General features: G+C 43.2%; 1 protein-coding gene across 5 annotated transcripts in view; it reads right to left on the bottom strand.

Moving 5' to 3' along the window:
• Nucleotides 1-3119: 3119 nt before the first annotated feature.
• Nucleotides 3120-17699, bottom strand: part of CFAP61 (cilia and flagella associated protein 61) — a 270399-nt gene continuing 255819 nt past the window's right edge. For all 5 annotated transcript variants that reach the window (XM_041732553.1, XM_041732556.1, XM_041732555.1 and 2 more), the window contains 2 exons: nucleotides 11637-11727; nucleotides 3120-3594 (listed from right to left, as the gene is read on the bottom strand). In XM_041732553.1, the coding sequence (XP_041588487.1) occupies nucleotides 3394-3594; nucleotides 11637-11727 (292 nt within the window). In that variant the 3' untranslated portion in view covers nucleotides 3120-3393. The remainder of the gene's footprint in view (nucleotides 3595-11636; nucleotides 11728-17699) is intronic.

The following is a 17699-nucleotide window of genomic DNA, read 5'->3' as shown; positions in this document are numbered from 1 at the left end:
TGCTGTGGGCTGGCGCTGGCGGAGGCCACGCCAGAAAACACGGAACAGCGGGAGGCGGAGACTCGTGCCCGTGAGCGCTGGGCTGGCCCCGAGCGGACCCGGACGACCTGGGACGCGGGGCGAACGGGGGACTGCGGGCGCCGGGGCAGCCCTGCCCGCTGCCCGCTCCCCGCTGCCCGCTCCCCGCGCGCCGCCGTCGCAGCAGACACTGGCCGGGAGGGCCGCGGGGCCTCGGTCCCCCTCCTGCCCCCGCCCGCCCCCTTTCCCGTAGCTGCTTTGGGGTCTAGGTGTGGGTGTGCGTTCGCCGAGCCCCCTAACCCTCTCCTACCCCATCTCCCATCTCTGGCCTCCCTCCTCCGTCCTCCCCTCCTCCCCCCCGGTCTCGTCCCTACCCCGCCCTCTGCAGTCTCTCACACCCCGACTCACCACACACACACACACCCCACTCTCCGACTCCCACCTCCAACTCCCCTCTTTCTCCGCCTCTCCCCCACGCAGCTCTTCCCCCTCCTCCCCCGTCCATCTCTCCCTCCTCTCCCCTCCGGTCGGCCCGGCCCGCTCCTCCCCCGGCTCTCCTCTCCCCCTCTCTTCCCCCTCCCTTCTCCCCCCTCCCTCCCGCTCCCCCCACCCTGCTCCCCCTCTGGCTCTCCCCCCTCCCCGCAGGCCAACGTGTGTTATTTTATTTGTCTAGAGAGAGCCTATTTGTTCAGTGATGTGTGGCCTCCTGGCCGCCGGCTTTAATGGGGAATGCGGAGGCTCGGGGCCTGGGAGCATTAGCATACAGCTGCCGGCCCGGGGCTCCCGCGGCTCCCGCGGCCCAGCCCGTCGTCACCTCGTCTCCGCCCGAGAACAATCAGCAGCTCTCACCAGCGGCGCTTTCGAGCCCCGCTCCCAGCTTCTTGGCCCGCGCTCCCTCACCCGGCGCCGGGCGCGCTGCCTCGCTCCCTCTCTCTCACACACGCTTCTTCCCAGGGTAAATATTGACTGGCTGGCCGCACATTTTCTCCTCGGTGCAGTGCTCCCTTTCCTCTACCAGCTCATCTTTTGTTTTCCTTTGCCCTTGCTGCCGTGTTTGGGTCTCATGCGAGGAGCCAGTTCTGGAAAGGGGGTGGGTGCACCCATCACAAACCCACCTCCCAGCCGCGGAGGCCTGTGATTTGCGGGACTAAAACTTGGGGAAGTTAACTTGGGTGTTTTCTGTCACTGTGCTTTGTTCAAAACTACGGAATTCCAAGATTAGCCCTAGAGCCCAAGAGGTCCCCTGCTCAACAGCAAATGCTGACGTACGTATGCAGGGACTTCACGCATTCATCTGTCCACAGCATCCATGTGGGGGCACGCACAGAGAAGTCCCAATATTGCTCCCTCGCCGCCACCCTTTCTTTTGCCAGGCTTTATCATTGGTGAAGAGTCAGGATCTTTATTCTCTCCAAGCCCTAGACGTGGTCAATTTCCAGGCCCAATCGATGACTCTGGGGTTCTTCGCTCACTCTGGCAAAAGTTGTCCCGCGGTGGTAACACGCTGAAGTCCACGCATATGGGCTGAAGTTGATGCCTAGACTCAGGAAATTATTCACTTTGTGAATATGGGCCGATGGTGAGAATGACCTCATCAGACATTCTGGAGACCCATTGTGGACATTTTCAATTCCAAGCCTACTTTTTAAAAAGCAAAGAAAAACTATCACACATAGGATAGTTAAGTTTTAAGGTTGGCATTGCCATGTGGGGTCACATGTATGTGACTCAAAAGCTTTTAATGGTAATACTTGGTCGAAGAAATCCTAACTGTTGATCTTTGAAATTGTTCTGTTAATCTCCACCCAAGGGTCCCAGGGCCTGTCACAGAAAACTCACTCCATTTGCTGATGAATTTGACCCAGGACCTCCCCCCAGGGAAGGGGGGCGTGGTGGGAGAGGGGGGACAGATCCTCAAGCTGCCTTATTGGCTAGCCCCTGAAATAGGGTTCTGTGTGTAGTTGGTTTGCAGTTTCAGGAACCAACCAACCAGTAGGGATTGTTCTCCATTCCAGTTTCACAGTTTGTAGCCTATGGCCAAAGCTGGGCCTCCCTTTAAATGACCCATGCATTTGGGTAAAACATATGCGCAAAGGAATTAGCAGACCTCATTGCTTGCCTTTGATTGAAGCAGAAAAATTGGAATCCAGTTTTCTGGAACAGTTTTCTTTTTGAGACATATCAGTTTGATAATGGGTGTATAATTCTGCATCACCAACTCTGAGTTTTCCTCCTAATGGCTGTGTGACCCTTGTAATGTGCCAACTTTTGCTAGATGTTAACATAAATATGAAAAAAAGGAAAAAACTGGAATTCCATCCATAAAAAACAATTTTAAGTCCTGCTGACCAAAAATTCAGTCATGAACGGGGTCACGCTATCTATTAAAAGAGATCCAAATAAACGAAAACTACTGTTCCTGCATTCATATGTTTTCTAGTGGGCACTAACATTGCTTTATTTATAAGAAAGAGGGTTTTGGAGCCACATTACAGGTGACATGTGCCAGAGGCTCTGCAGAGCAGAGCAACAGTGCTAAGGGTCAAAGGAAATGAACTAAACTGATTCCCCACTACTATTTTCTGATCTAAAACCTGCATGTGGGCCTGTGTGATCTTTGAGTTTTCACTCTCCTAACCCACAAGGTTAAAATACAGAAATTATGACAGCAGCTGTGTCGTTTTCAAAGTTCCCATAAACTCTCCTAGGCAATGAGTTCTTACGATGTTGACTTACAGGGCTAATTTCCTATCATCTGTTTCACCAGTTTTCCATACTAGGCAGAGTCCGTCTTTTCTTTCTTTTCTTTTCTTTTCTTTTCTTTTCTTTTCTTTTCTTTTCTTTTCTTTTCTTTTCTTCTTTTCTTTTCTTTTCTTTTCTTTTCCTTTATTTTCCTTCCTTCCTTCTTCCTTCCTTCCTTCCTTCCTTCCAACTTCCTAACTTCCTAACTTCCTTTTCCTTCCTTTTCTTTCCTTTCTTTCTTTTTTTTTTTTTTTTCTTTTATCACCCAGGAGTATTACTGGGTAAGCAGGTGAGGAACTACCACAATTGGCGGCAGGGCATTTCAGGAAATCACTATCACACCCAACGAAAAAAACGAGTTTCACGTAGTACATCCCACTTTAATGCTGATCATTCTGCCCTGTAATAGGCCTGGTGCTCAGAAGCGGCTCCCTGCCCCAGGATAGAGACCCACGGCCGTGCGCCGCCTACTGGAGCGATAGAAAACTTCAGGGGTTGGTAGAGGCGGAAAAGCAGCCACAGAAGCCTGCGGGGGGGCCTCCCGGGGGGGGGGGGGGCGCCGGGCCTCAGAAGGGTTTCCTCACCCCCAGGAGCTCCAGGAGTGAAGACGGTAAAGGGAGACCCCGGCCACAGCTAGATGATGCCTGGCCACGCGTACATGGGCAAGTGGTAGTGATTATAGTGCAGGTAGTCCAGAATGCTCTTCTCCACCAGCGACTTGTAGATGGTTTCCTGGAAGACTCTTTTGAGATATTTCCTGGGTTTCTCCTTCAGGCTGATTTCCTCATCTTCTATCTGCCGGGCTAACTGTTCTATGGAAGGAAAGTCTTCCTCCTGGAAAATGCAGGAAGAGGCCACATCACAGAAATTACTTGGACAAGAAGAGGACAGTTTCACTAAAATTTGAAAAAGAGTGCTCGCCTTCCCAAGGATGGTCATTTTCCCCCCTAGTTTTTAAAATTTTTCATTTGTAAAAAAGATTTTATTTATCTTTCATGGGAGACATAGAGGGAGAGAGGTGGAAACACAGGCAGAGGGAGAAGCAGGTTCCCTGCAGGGACCCCGACGTGGGACTCGATCCCAGGACCCCTGGAATCATGATCTGAGCCGAAGGCAGATACTCAACCACTGAGCCACCCAGATGCCCCTAAATTTTTCATTTTTAAAAAAGATTTATTTATTTATTCATGAGAAACAGAGAGAGAGGTAGAGACGCAGGCAGAGGGAGAAGCAGGCTCCATGCAGGGAGCCCGTCGTGGGACTTGATCCTAGGTCTCCAGGATCATGCCCTGGGCTGAAGGTGGCACTAAACCACTGAGCTACCCAGGGTGCCCAATTTTTCATTTTTTAATTGTGGCAAAATAAACATAAGATTTACTGCTATAACCTTTTTTAAAATATAAAGGATAATTTATTTAAGTAGTAACCCAGGATACACATATAAGAAAGTCATCCAATTATGAAGAAAACAGAATTGCACCATGTATTTTGTCAATTGCTATAGAAAAGAAAAATAGAGAATCTTTTGCCCTTAAAGCCTGAAATCTTTGACAAGAGTTTATTTTTTAATTTTGTTTTTTCTATTTTAAATTTAAATTCAATTAATGATCATATAGTGTATTATTAATTTCAGAGGTAGAGTTTAGTGATTCATCAGTCTTCTAGAACACCCAGTACTCATTACACCATGCGCTTTAACAATTTTTTGAAGTGTACAATTCACTAATGTTGAAGACATTCACATTATACAACCATTGTCAGCTCCTGGCCGTTCCCATTCTACTTTCTGTCCATGGATTTACTACTCTGGGGACTTCATATAAGTGCGATCAAATGGCAAATATTTGTCTTCTTGTTACTGGCCTACTTCACTTGGCATAATATTCTCAAGGTTCAGCAATTTTAAATTCTTTTCCTTTTTTTAAAAAAGATTTTATTTATTCATGAGCAAAACACACACACACACACACAGAGAGAGAGAGAGAGAGAGAGAGAGAGAGAGGCAGAGACACAGGCAGAGGGAGAAGCAGGCTCCATGCAGGAAGCCTGATGTGGGACTCCATCCCGGGTCTCCAGGATCAGGCCCTGGGCTGAAGATGGTGCTAAACCGCCGAGCCACCTGGGCTGCCCCAGTTTTACATTCTTAATACAGGTAAAAATGATCTGCAGGTCACACGTGTTTTAAAAATAAGAAGTGATTAAACACTTTTACATGAAAACTTCTAGATGTTTCATGTGGCTACAGCCCTGTTAGGTTCTTAGTAAAGTCAAATTTTATTGACATCTTTAAAGATAAGGCTCAGGGAGAATAAAGTTAAAGTTGAGAATCACACAGTGTGTATCTGTAATATAGTAGTGGTTTTTCCAACATTTTATTATAAAAATATTTAAACATCGAGGCAGGTTGAATTTTACACTAAGCACCAGTGCACACACCACTGGGTTCTACGGCCAACCTTTTATCCTATTTGCTTCATCATACATCTGCCCATTGATAGGAGGTTATTATACAATGCACTTCACCAAGGTTTGAGCTGTGTGCATTCTGAACACCGCAGTAACTCCAAATAACCCTAACAGAAGAGTCACGGGGACTTTGATGGTATATTCATTATTGAATGTCCAATAATTTTTATTTTGAACAGGAAAAAAGTAGGTAACTTGCAGAGTTCTAATGGATAATTTATTTATTAATAGTTAAGAATTTTATAGATAGGAAAATAGGTTCAAACGACATGGAAGTACAACAGAATTAGCACTGGGTTATTTAACTGAGACACTACCAGGTGTTGGAGATGACACACACATCGCTTGGAAAAACAGTGAGTGGGGCTCAGAAGACTTCAGCTTTAAATCAGCTCAACAAAACAATGACAGGGAAAAATGCACCTGATGCCCAGGACTTAATAATAGAAGTGCTGAAACATTTGAGTGTTGTCAGCATGTCCCCAAGCATATATCCCATAATATTCCCCAGTTTTTCAGAGAATTGTATCAAGCAAAAACAACTTCACAATAATTGTAGACAATTTGGGACTCATGTTGGTGCTGTTCTGACAATGGGGTAAATACTGTAAAAAATCACAAAATGGAGCTTTTAAGTTTATCTAAGACAAATACTGCTCTAGATTATAAACAGATTTTTGTGCATTTGTCTCATAGTGGGTCTTCTCTGTGTGACCATCTACCCCCCATGTGAACATCTCTCCTCTTCAGTATGACCATCTCTTGCCAACACTTACTTCCTTTTTCTTTTTACTATAGCCATCCTAGTGGGTATGAAGTGGTATCTCATTAGAGCTCTGATTTGCATTTCCCTAATGATTAATGATATAAATCTTTCCATGTCAATGGTTTTACTTCTGGATTACCAGTTTTATTCCATTGACCTATTTATCTGTCCTTACACAAGTACTATGCTGTCCTTGTCACTGCGGATTTATAGTATGTTTTCAAGTTGCAAAGTATGAAGTCCTTCAACTTTTTTTTTATTCCCAAGATTGTTCTGGCTATTTGGAGTCTCTTGAATTTCCTATGAATTTTTCCACTTCTGCAAAAGATGCCATTGGGATTAATGCATTGCATTAAATGTGTACATTGCTTTGGGGAGTGCTGCCATTTTTAACTATATTAAGTTTCCAAACCATGAACACACATGTCTTTCCATTTATTTAGTTCTGCTTTAATTTCTTTCAGAAATATTTTGAGGTTTTCAGTGTACAAATCTTACACCTCCTGTTTAAATTATTCCCAAGTATCTTATTCTTTTTGATGCTATTATACATAGAATTGTTTTCTTAATTCCACTCTTCAATTTTTCCTTGCTAATATAGACAACTGATGATTATGTGTTGTATCCTGTAGCGTCACTGAATTCATTTATTAGCTCTAACATTTTGTGGATTCTTTCAGATTTTCTACATATAAGATTATGGCATCTGAGAATATAGTTTTACTTCTTCCTTTCCAACATGGATGCCTTTTGTTTCTTTTTCCTGCCTAATTGCTCTGGCTAGAACTTCCAGTACAATGTTGAATGTAAGTGGTGAAGGCGGACATCCTTGTCTTGTTCCAGATCTCACATCAAAAGCTTTCAGTCTTTCACTGACTGTGATATTAACTGTAGGCTTTTCATAAATATCCTTTATCAGGTTGGGGCAGTTCCCTTTTATTCCTAGGATTTTTAGTGTGTGTATGTGTGTGTGTGTGTGTGTGTGTGTGTGTGTTACCATTAAAAATGTTTGATTTCGTCAAATACGTTTCCTGTATCAATGGAGATAACAGCATTTTTTCTCCCTTCGTTCTATTAATGTGGTATGTTACACTGGTTTATTTTTATATGGTAAACCACTCTTAAATTCCTGGGGTAAATCTCACTTGACCATGGTGTAAAATTCTTTTGATACACTGCTGGATTTAGTTGGCCAATATTCTGTTGAATATTTTTGCGTCTAAATTCATAAGGGATATTGGTCTAGTTCTCTTCTCTTTTGATGTCTTTGGCTTTGGTATCATGGTAACACTGGCCTCAAAGAATGGGCTGGAAAGTGCTCCTTTCCCTTCTATTTCTTTGAGAAGTTAGAGAAGGATTACTGTTAATTTTTCTTTAAATGTTTGATAGAATTTGCCAGCAAAGCCATCTGGTCTTGAGCTTTTCTTTGTTATGAGGTTTTTGATTGCTACGTCAATACCTTTACTTTTCAGGGTTTTTTTTTTTAAATTTCTTCTTGCATCAGTCTTGTAGTTTGCGTATTCCTAGAGATTTGTCCATTTCATCCAGGTTATCTAGTTGGGTGGCATACAATCATTCACAGTATTCTCTTATAATCTTTTCGTTATTTCTGTAAGATCAGTGGAAATGTTCCCACTTTCATTTCTTCTTTCTTTTTCTTTAAGAGAGGGAGAGAGAAGGGGGAAAGGCAGAGGGAGAGGGATAGGAGAATCTTAAGCAGGCTCCATGCCCTATGCAGAGCCCAACTAGGGGCTTGATCTCACGACCTGAACTGAAATCAAGAGTCAGACACTTAACGGAGTGAGCCACCCAGGCACCCCTCTGACTTTCGTTTCTGATTTTAGCAATTAGAGTCTATATCCTTAGTCTAGCTAAAGGTTTGTTAATTTTGTTGATCTTTTCAAAGAATTATCTTTTGGTTTCACCAATTTTCTCTGCTGGTTTTCTACTCCCTATTTCATTTATCTCTACTCAAATTTTTATAATTTCCTTCCTTCTGCTAGTATCATATTTAGTATAATTTCCTTAGGGTATAAAATCAGGTTAGTGATTTGAGATACTTCCTTTTTATAACTGTAGGCATTTACAGCTATGAATTTCCCTCTGAAAACTGCTTAAGCTGTATCCCATTACTTTTGGTATGTTGTAGTTTTGTTTTCATTTGTTTCTAGTATTTCTAATATATATCATTTGATTTCTTCTTTAAAATCAAAGAAGTTGCTTAAGAGTCTGTGTTTAACGTCTACAGTTTTGTGAATTTTTTCCTTCTGTTTTTGATTTCTAGTTTTATTCCATTGCAGTTGAAGAATATACTTTGTATGATTTAAATCTTTTAAAAATGTATTGACACTTGTTTTGTGGCCCAACATATGGCCTCTCTTGGAGAATGTTTCATGTACGCTTAAGAACAAAGTGCATTCTGCTGTTGTTGAGTAGAGTGTTTTGTGTGTATCTGTTAGGTGTATTTGGTTTATAGCATTAAGTCCCCTATTTCTTTACTGATTTTCTATCTGGTTGTTCTATCCATTATTGAAGGTGAGATACTGAATTCCCCAGCTTTTTAGAACTACTCTTCCTTTAGTTCTATCATCTTTTGATATATATATATATATATATATATATATATATATATATATATATATATATTTCTGTTGTTAGGTGCATATATGTTTATATTTTTAAAGACTTCATTTTATTTTAAAGATTTTATTTATTTATTCATGAGAGACACAGAGAGAGAGGCAGAGACATAGGCAAAGGGAGAACCCACAGGGAGCCTGATGCAGGACTTGATCCCAGGACCCCGGGATCATGACTTGAGCCAAAGGCAGACAGGCACTCAAGCACTGAGCCACCCAGGTGCCCCTGCATATATGTTTATAATTACTATCCTTTTGAAGAATAATCTTGACTATACAAAATTACACTTTGGTCTGTTACTCTTTGGCTTAAGTCAAAGCTAAATGCAATGCTAGTGGATTTATAACCTGTTCTCTTTACTTCCACAAAAGGACTTGTGAGGTATTACAATGAGCTTGTTTTAAAATAAATGATTCATAGATTTGAGATGACTCATAATAACAGTCAAAGGTAATAGTCTTTTTTTCCTTTCTCTTCATGTGGAGGGAGAGCTATAGGATATCATAGTTAATGGGACTGGACTGCTGTACTTTCCTATAGACAAGCTAGAAAGTGAAATGAAATGGGTTATATCATCTCAATATCTGAGAAAAAGAATTACCATTATTCTTTAGTGAAAGCTATCTTCATTTTCCTATTGCCAGACTCTTAAATGAACTCCTGCATATCTACCTATATGAGTACTGCTTCCACCACAGCAGGTCTCCACCAGTGTTACTTGAGGGAGGGTGGGGGTGGACAGCACTTACTGGGAGCTGTTCTTCTGTGCTGTTTACTTGTACACATTCCCTCCTTCAGTCCTCCCACTGCTCTCTGAGATGGAAACAGGTAGCCCATGGCTCCACAAGGATCTGAGTTGCAGGCAGACACCACTGCATGCACCACCTCTTCCTCTTGACAAATGTAATTGCAGAAAGCAGAGCAAGACTCCAGTGGAGGCTTTTCTTCCAGAAATTTCACTTTCTGGAAATCTAAAAAGCTACGAGAATGGTGGGGGAGCCACCACACTAAGGATTGTGTCTTCCACAAATGTTCATGGTCACTTCTGGTCTACTGAAAGGGCCTGTTGTCCACCTGACTTCATACTTAACAAACTGACCCAGAGAAAATGTCTGGTTTTTTTTTTTTAAAGATTTTATTTATTTATTCATGAGAGACACAAAGAGAAGCAGAGACCAAGGCAGAGGGAGAAGCAGGCTCCCTGTGGGAAGCTTGATGTGGGACTCGATCCCAGGACCCTAGGATCATGACTTGAGCCAAAGGCAGATGCTCAACCACTGAGCCACCCAGGTGTCCCCAAATGTTTGTTAGGGATAAAAGGTTGAGGCTATCTTGGTGAGGGCCATGAAAAGTGACTATTGTTGGGTTTGTAGTTTACTTGGAAGAGTGAGGAAAGCTTCCCCTTTAAGCTTGATGCTAAACCCCCTTGGTTCTGTGCAAAATATTAACTGAGGAGCTCAATTCTGGAGTTTTAAAGGGTTTAGGCAGAGAGTTTTGATGAGATAACTGGAAAACTAATGAGTCTTTACTACGGTTTAGTCATAAGCTGCAGAACATAGTCTGAGAGGAAGAGAGGGACCTAAGGAATAGAGTGAAATTCAGTAGCACCAGGCTTACAACTCAGGTTCATAATTCAACCTGAGCTGACTCCCTTACAGATTTAGCATAAAGTGCAGGGACCCATTTGATCTGTCGCATTTATTCAAATTTTAGTGACTTTAGCAGTGAATGACCTTTGTATGGTCACAGTATCCTTTGCCTCCCTCATGTACATTTACCTGCCTGCTTCCTATCTGTGTGGATCCTAAAGACAACTGAGTTTGGCTTATATTTTAAACCTATTTCCCCCCAATCTGAATCTGCTTTGGATTCATATAACTATTTACATTTCCCATCTTGGACTCCAGGCATAAAACCAAAAAGGAGATGGACAATGTAGGGAAGATACTAAATCACACAGTTTAGTCCATGTGGCTCAAGGCCTATGCGCCTGGCTTTGGAATGAGAGACCCTTGAGTTTAAAGCTTTCTGGTCATAGACTGTGTAACCAATGGCAGATCCTTTAAAATCTTTCAGCTCTTTAGCCTTCTTGATGGTAAAGTCAAAACTATGATTGTAATGTGTCCTGGAGGGTTCCTGTTCTGGTTGAGCCAAGTGGTGCATGCGGTAGGGACTTGGCACATGATCTGCAGCTGTGCTGCCCTTTGGTGGCCTACACCATGGGAACCTTTGACAGGTCTGGGTGCTCTCAAGTGGAAGTGGTAAGAGTCACAGGACTTGCCCATTTAGACAGTAAAACATGGTGACACTAAGCTGTGCCCCAGCCCTTGTCTGACTGGGGCAAGGGAGAATCTAGGATGGATATCTGACCACTTTTTGAGCATAGATGTTAACTTTCCACAACTCTGATAAAGACTCTAGTGTTGAAAAAAAGAATTTAATTTAAAATTCACAAATATTTCACTATTTACATTGCAGAGTCACTTTTCCTTTTGAACGTGGAGACTTTGGGAAATGTAGCCTAACTTCCAATTAGTCTCACTTTGAGAAAGAAATTTTGGTTATTAAAGAGGTGTTTTTGGATACTTATTGTCTTCCCTTTACATTTTTATAAAACACACACACACACACACACACACACACACACATTTAGTGAATGGCTGGCAAGTATGGGCAGAAACTAAAGGAATGCAATGTTCATTCTTGAAAACAAGTAGATAAAACTCAGATCCAGTTTCCAGTCAAGTCTGCCTGTTACCTGATAATGAAAATACAGTTATGTGTAACAAGGAAAAAGAAAGCTGCCTCTCATAAAAGGATTTAAATAATCCACTTTTCCTGAAATATTGTTGTCTATGTTCGCATAGTTCATAGCTTGTTTATAGGCAGTATAGTTGGTTTTAAAAGTAGAACCAAAGGGGGAATGAAAAGTCGAAATGATCAACAACTAAAAACTGCTTGTAATTTGCAAGGGATAACTCACATATCTATTAATCACTCTTACCTCCTTGGAGGTCAAGATCTGGCGTAACTCTTTCCTGAGATCAATAAAACGATCATGAAAGAGGGCCATGCACCATGGCTCCATGAAGTAGCTAGGGAGGAAAGAAAAGATTCAGTTAGCTGGAAACCCTCTCATTACCACTAATAAAGTATTTACCTGCTTTTTTGCCTTTATAAATTACAGCTCTGGCCCCTTTGCAATCGTTTGCTCATAAAATGCCTCGTGGAACAGCCTGGTCAATCAATTTTTTAAATGGATGTTCCTGATGTAAGGCCAGGTTCCATAATTACATTTAAAGTGGTTTAATTCAGAGCTGAGGCAAGACCCAGTGAAGAATCCTGATTTTATCAGAATTTAAAAGCCTGAAGACTTGTAAAGAACGGTGTCTCCATTATCTGCCCTCATTTGAGAAAAACAGATTGCAGGATTAACTGAACTGCTGCATAAACAAATTACATTTGGGTAGACAATAACACAAATGTTGTTCATCATTAAGGTTTCTGGATTAATAATGACCAGAAAAACAGGCCACCTCAGTGTTGCAACATGGTCTCCATACAATTGCACTGATGCTTAATTGAATCTCTTTTTAGGAGAGCAGCTCTTTTGGTGTTTATATTGGCTAACTTTTCACTGAAAACTGTTTGAATAAATGCTTTCTTACATGGAGAACAATATGGTCATCCTGTATTTACAGATGATCACTGGAAAATATGATGCATTCTAGGAGAACCAAGAGCATTTATTGGTATTTTAACTCTTATTCTATTTTAATGCCAAATGTCTTGGAACCAGAAACATCACTTCTTCAGTGCTGGAGACACGCTGATCATGTGGGTTTCGCTCTTCTCCGGATGTGAGTTTGTCGTTCCCATTACTGCTAATGGATGCCATGTGTGTGCACAGGGGAAGAAAAACTGGTGCCCACGTGCAGACGAGCACCTTCTGTTTTTCCAAACGTAATTCTTAGGGAAGGAGGTGATGAGTCCCAGGGACCACTGATGCCTTAAAGGACAAGTGTAATGACAAGATTCTGTGCTACAATCAGCACGGCATTCAGTGTATCAGTTATTACCTATCACCTATTTGCTGGACCAGAATATGACCGAATTTCATGCTTAGTTACGTCCTTTGTTGTTATTCATTTAACTCTTAATTCCACTAATATTTACTGAACATCCATTATGTGCTCAGCACTGTTCCGGGTCTGGGGGTGGAAAACACTAGGAATCAAAACAGACAAGCATCCCTGCCACTGTGAAACTGATACTCGGGATCCCTGGGTGATGCAGTGGTTTGGCGCCTGCCTTTGGCCCAGGGCGTGATCCTGGAGACCCGGGATCGAATCCCACGTCGGGTTCCCAGTGCATGGAGCCTGCTTCTCTCTCTGCCTGTGTCTCTGCCCGCTCCCCCGTGTGACTATCATAAAAAAAAAAAAAAGAAACTGATACTCAAAAAACGATAAATAAGTAAACATACAGTGCGTTGGGTAATGAGAACTGCTTTTGAGAAAACACAAGTCAGGCAAAGATGGGGGCCACCAAAGGAAGGCTCAAGCAGGGGAGGGAGCGAGAGAGCCACATGGAGATCTGGGGAAGTGCCTCCAGAGACAGGGAACAGCAGATGCAAACACCTGGAGGCAGGAATACCTGCATAGAGCACCTGGGGATGCTGAGTGGAGATAAGAGCAGAAGTGGGACAGGGCAACCTCAGGAAGGTGATGGGTGGGACAGATGCTCCTAGAAGCAGAAGTCCAGTCAGGACTGTTGTGTGCAGTAGTTCCCCCCGCCCCCGCACCTCCTGTATCCTAGATTTTCGCTTTCCAAGGTTTCAGTGGTTTCAGTTACCCCACAGTCAATTGTGGTCTGGAAGCAGGTGATCTTCCTCCTGACATATGGTCAGAAGGCCAGTAGCAGCCTCACACTATGTCACAGTGCCCACGTCATTCATCTTGCGTCATCTCATCCTGTGGGCATCTCATATCATCACAAGAAGAAGGATGAGTAGAGTATGATATTTTGACAGAAACCACATGCACATAACTTTTATTAAGTATATGGCTATAATTGTTCTATTTTCTTATTAGTCATTGTTGTTAATCTTTTACTCTGCCTAACTTACAAATTAAACTTTATTGTAGATATGTCTGCATAGGAAAACACAGTATATATAAAGGCTCGATACTACCCGTGGTTTGCACCACCTACTTGGGGTCTTGGAAGGTATTTCCCTCAGGTAAGGTGTGGGGGACTACTGTAGTCACTCCATGGCCATCTAGTACAGCACTTGCAAGCAACAGGCATCTTATAGATCTTCACGAATGAAAGAACGCACATTGCACTTGTGTATACTGCCTGGCCCTGACTGGTCTTTCCTTAATATAGAATAAATTTCTGCTAAATAAATAGGTGACAAAACTCTACAAAGTGTCCCAAGATGCACAGCATTATGAAAAAGAGAGCCTCACTGGGAATAGTGGGAAGGCCATATGTGAAACCAGGATTTCAGGATGGTCTCGCTGAGCCCCCCAGCAAACAAAGCTGAGGGTATCAGAAGGGCACCTGTGCTCGCCTCTGGAATTATTCAAGGCTACCTAATCCTTAGTGAAAGGAGCTGAGTTGATGGGCATTCTGTATGGGATTCTGGGCCCCTACAACCTTGGCCAACATCCAACAGCCATCTAATTCCTGGAGCAAAGGCACAGGGGCCATCTTGGCAGGGATGGGCACAGTGGGGCGATGTTTTGATACATCTCAAAGCATAGCTTCGTGGACAAAAACATCAATTATACCCTATATCTAGGCTATATGTTTATTTATTTAGTTATTTATTTATTGTTTTCTAGGCTATATGTTTGTTTGTTTATTTATTTATTTTTGTTTAATTAGAGAACATGGGGTGGGGGGGGAAGGGGCAGAGGGAGAGGGAGAAAATCTCAGGCAGACTCCTCACTGAGTGTGGATCCTGACACAGGGCTTGATTCAAGGACCCTGAGATCACAACGTGAGCTGAAACCAAGAGTGGGAGGCTTTACCAACTGAGCCACTCAGGCGCTTACCAATGGGCCCTTTTAAATTTGTGGGTACTTGTGGTCAGTTGCTGAGCTCTTTGGTGTGTGTTTCCATAGCACCATCAGGGGTTCCCAACCTCTTGGTTTCAGGGATCTACAGCCACATCCCTCTAGGTGCCACATCTTCTATCTTTCTGCTTTCCTCACCCCAGCACGGCCCTGCTCTCACAACCCAGGCACGGTTCAGGCAGTCTTAACTACCTGTCCTCCTCATCATCTGCTTTACAGAGGGAATTTTGGGGAACCCCATTCCCTGAGGTCACAACCTGCCTACCCCCATCTCTGGCCCACTATTGAATGCCTAGATTCCCTTTGCCTCTGTCCACAAAGCCAAACACTGATGGCTGGAGAAGCAAGTGACCCTTAATGTTCTGAGAATACAGTTGCTAAGCCCTTCTGCACAGTGCCTGCCAGCAAGCAGGAGGAAAGGTGAGGATTAGGATGGAGGAGCATAAAGAAGTTGGATGTTTTTACAAATTTCTTCTTTTGCTGCCTTTGCAACTCTCCATGCATCTCATGCCAGTGTCCAGCAGAAAAGGCACCTGGCTATTTGATGCCCTCTCTTCTCATCACAGTACACTGAACAGCTTGCTGACCAGTGATGTGGGAAACCCGAAATCTTATTTCTCTCACACTTCCTAGCACTGTCTCCTATGGGAAAACGCTTTGGGACCCTCATCCAGAAGGTGACAATATCTGTAGCAAACTATTTGTTACCTATACTCCTGGAATTCATCTGTGGCAGCCATTTTTACTCATAAAAGAGAAAAGTTTATAGAATTCAATTCAGATGTTTCTTGTCTCTCAAGAAAGAACTCCCAGGTTCCATTAAAGCAAAGTGTATAATGGAAAGAGATACCTTAGAAGCTAAACCAAGAAGTTGACTTCCAAAGGCTCCTTGTCAATTTTAGTGCAGCCTCAGTGGCAGCCCCTATAGGGGTGACCGACACCGGCATCATGAAATGCTAACCCTCCCAGAGGAGGGGAGAGCTAGTGCACTGCCCAGAGGAGCGTGTGGGTGCGGGTGCCTACCCTGTCTGGAGGGCGGCTTCTGCACAATATCAGATTGCTCGGAGCCTGCCACCCAGATTGCCTCTTTAGAGGCATAAAGTGACACCCTTAGCCAAGGGTAAAACAACAACTTCAGACTCAGGGCAGTCTCTGAACAGGAGTCTCCACTGGAAGGTCATACATTGCAATTGCACCTCTCACCAGGTGGCATATAGAACTGAATGGGATTTCAGAAGAAGATGACTAGCACATAATCTGCAGTTTCCAAGACGCTCTCCATCTGCTCTGTTTAAATTAGGATTCAGGTCAGGCTCTTGAGTCGGGGTGGATATAATTAGCCACAACTCCATTGTCAGATGAAGTAGCTGCTATTTTGTAGGGCAGGCGTTAGATATAAGGTGCTTTAGATAGTGGTGAAAAGGAATGGGTCCTTTTGACTAAGAGGAAAAAACATACTAAAAAATCTACCCAGAGAAGAATCTCATTTGCAAGGTTCTTCCCCAGTTCTTACAGAAACTGCTTATTTTGGTAGTGATTTTTAAGGGCTCACCAGATGACCTCAGAGTGGCCACTATGATGAGGACACCCATTCTTTGTTCATGCTCCGGGCTGTAGTCCTTGGTCATTTACCACCCATAGCCCTACGTAGGTCTGTCCCTGTCGGTAATTCACTTCCACCCTCCCCCAGACCTTGTTTGCTTCTGGCAAATTAACTTTTTTTTTTAATTAAGGAAGATTTTATTTTTAGAGCAGATTTAGATGTACAGAAAAAATCAGAGCAGAAACAGAGTTCCCGTACACTTGCTCCCACCGCTCTGTTTCTCCTCCTAACGCCTTGCATTATTGGTAAGGCACATTTGTTACAGCTGATGAACCAATATCAATACATTATTCTTAACTAAGGTCCACATTTTACACTGGGGTTCATTTGTCATGTTGCACATTCTGTGGGTTTGACAACTGCATCATGTCACACGTCCTCTACTGCAGCATCATACAGAACAGTTTCATTGCCCTAAGAATCCCCTGTGCTCTGCTTTGTCCCTCCTTCCCTCTGAACTGTGTGCAAATTAACACTTTAGGAAATTGACATAGAAAAAAAAAAGGAAACTGACAGAGAAAATGGGGCTGTGTAACAATTTTATAAAAAAATTTTCCAGTATTTCCTTCAGAAGTAGAGTAATAGTCTCCCATCACAGAACACGATGCCCTCAAACTTGCCAGTCACCCCTCACGCAGATGGCTGTGTGGCTTGAGGCTTTGGTTTTTTTAAAGTGTTGGATGTGGGCATCAGTTTAGGATGAAAACCATTCGGATTTCTATTTTCTATAACGTGCAGGGAGCTAGACCTTTTAGGGGACATTTTTTAATGGAGGCATTATAATCTACTTGCTAAAAATCCATATGCTCGTGACCAAACCAAACCAAAGCAAGCACACGTGGAATGCTGGAGTGAGGTTTGCTCCCCGAGAATTTCCAAACCCAATCTGTCGTGGTCGAAGGTTGCTGGGAATCTTAATTCGCAAACCCTAATCCGACAAGGCCAATCGTGGCTGAGAGCAGCCCAATGGCAGGGGGTCTCTTACTCACTGTGGGCTCTGGGTCCTCACAGCATCAGGCACAGCCTGGTCCCTAGGAGACTGAAGGAGCTGGTGGGAGCAGAGGTCCTACTCCAGCCATCTTCCCTCCTCTCGACGGAGAGCTTCTGCACCAGCTCATAGCTCCCAGTTTGAGTAAGAGGGGGTTTAGAGAGGCATGGATCCCCATGGGCATCCTTTAAGTCACCCTAGACACATGGCAGGCTTCATTACTCAAATTAGAAAAGCTGTGAATTTAACCAAACTCATTTTGCAATTGGTAAGAACACAGAATCAAACAAAGGTGATCTCTGTTTGCTTAAGGAGGTTGGAAGGAAGTTTTGCTTTATGAGAAGAGTTAGGTCTAGTTTTCTCCCCACAAACTGAATGGCTCCTGTGCCTTCG

This window comes from Vulpes lagopus, chromosome 18 (assembly GCF_018345385.1).
Source record: "Vulpes lagopus strain Blue_001 chromosome 18, ASM1834538v1, whole genome shotgun sequence".
NCBI lineage: Eukaryota > Metazoa > Chordata > Mammalia > Carnivora > Canidae > Vulpes > Vulpes lagopus.
This window is presented reverse-complemented; position numbering and strand designations above follow the sequence as displayed.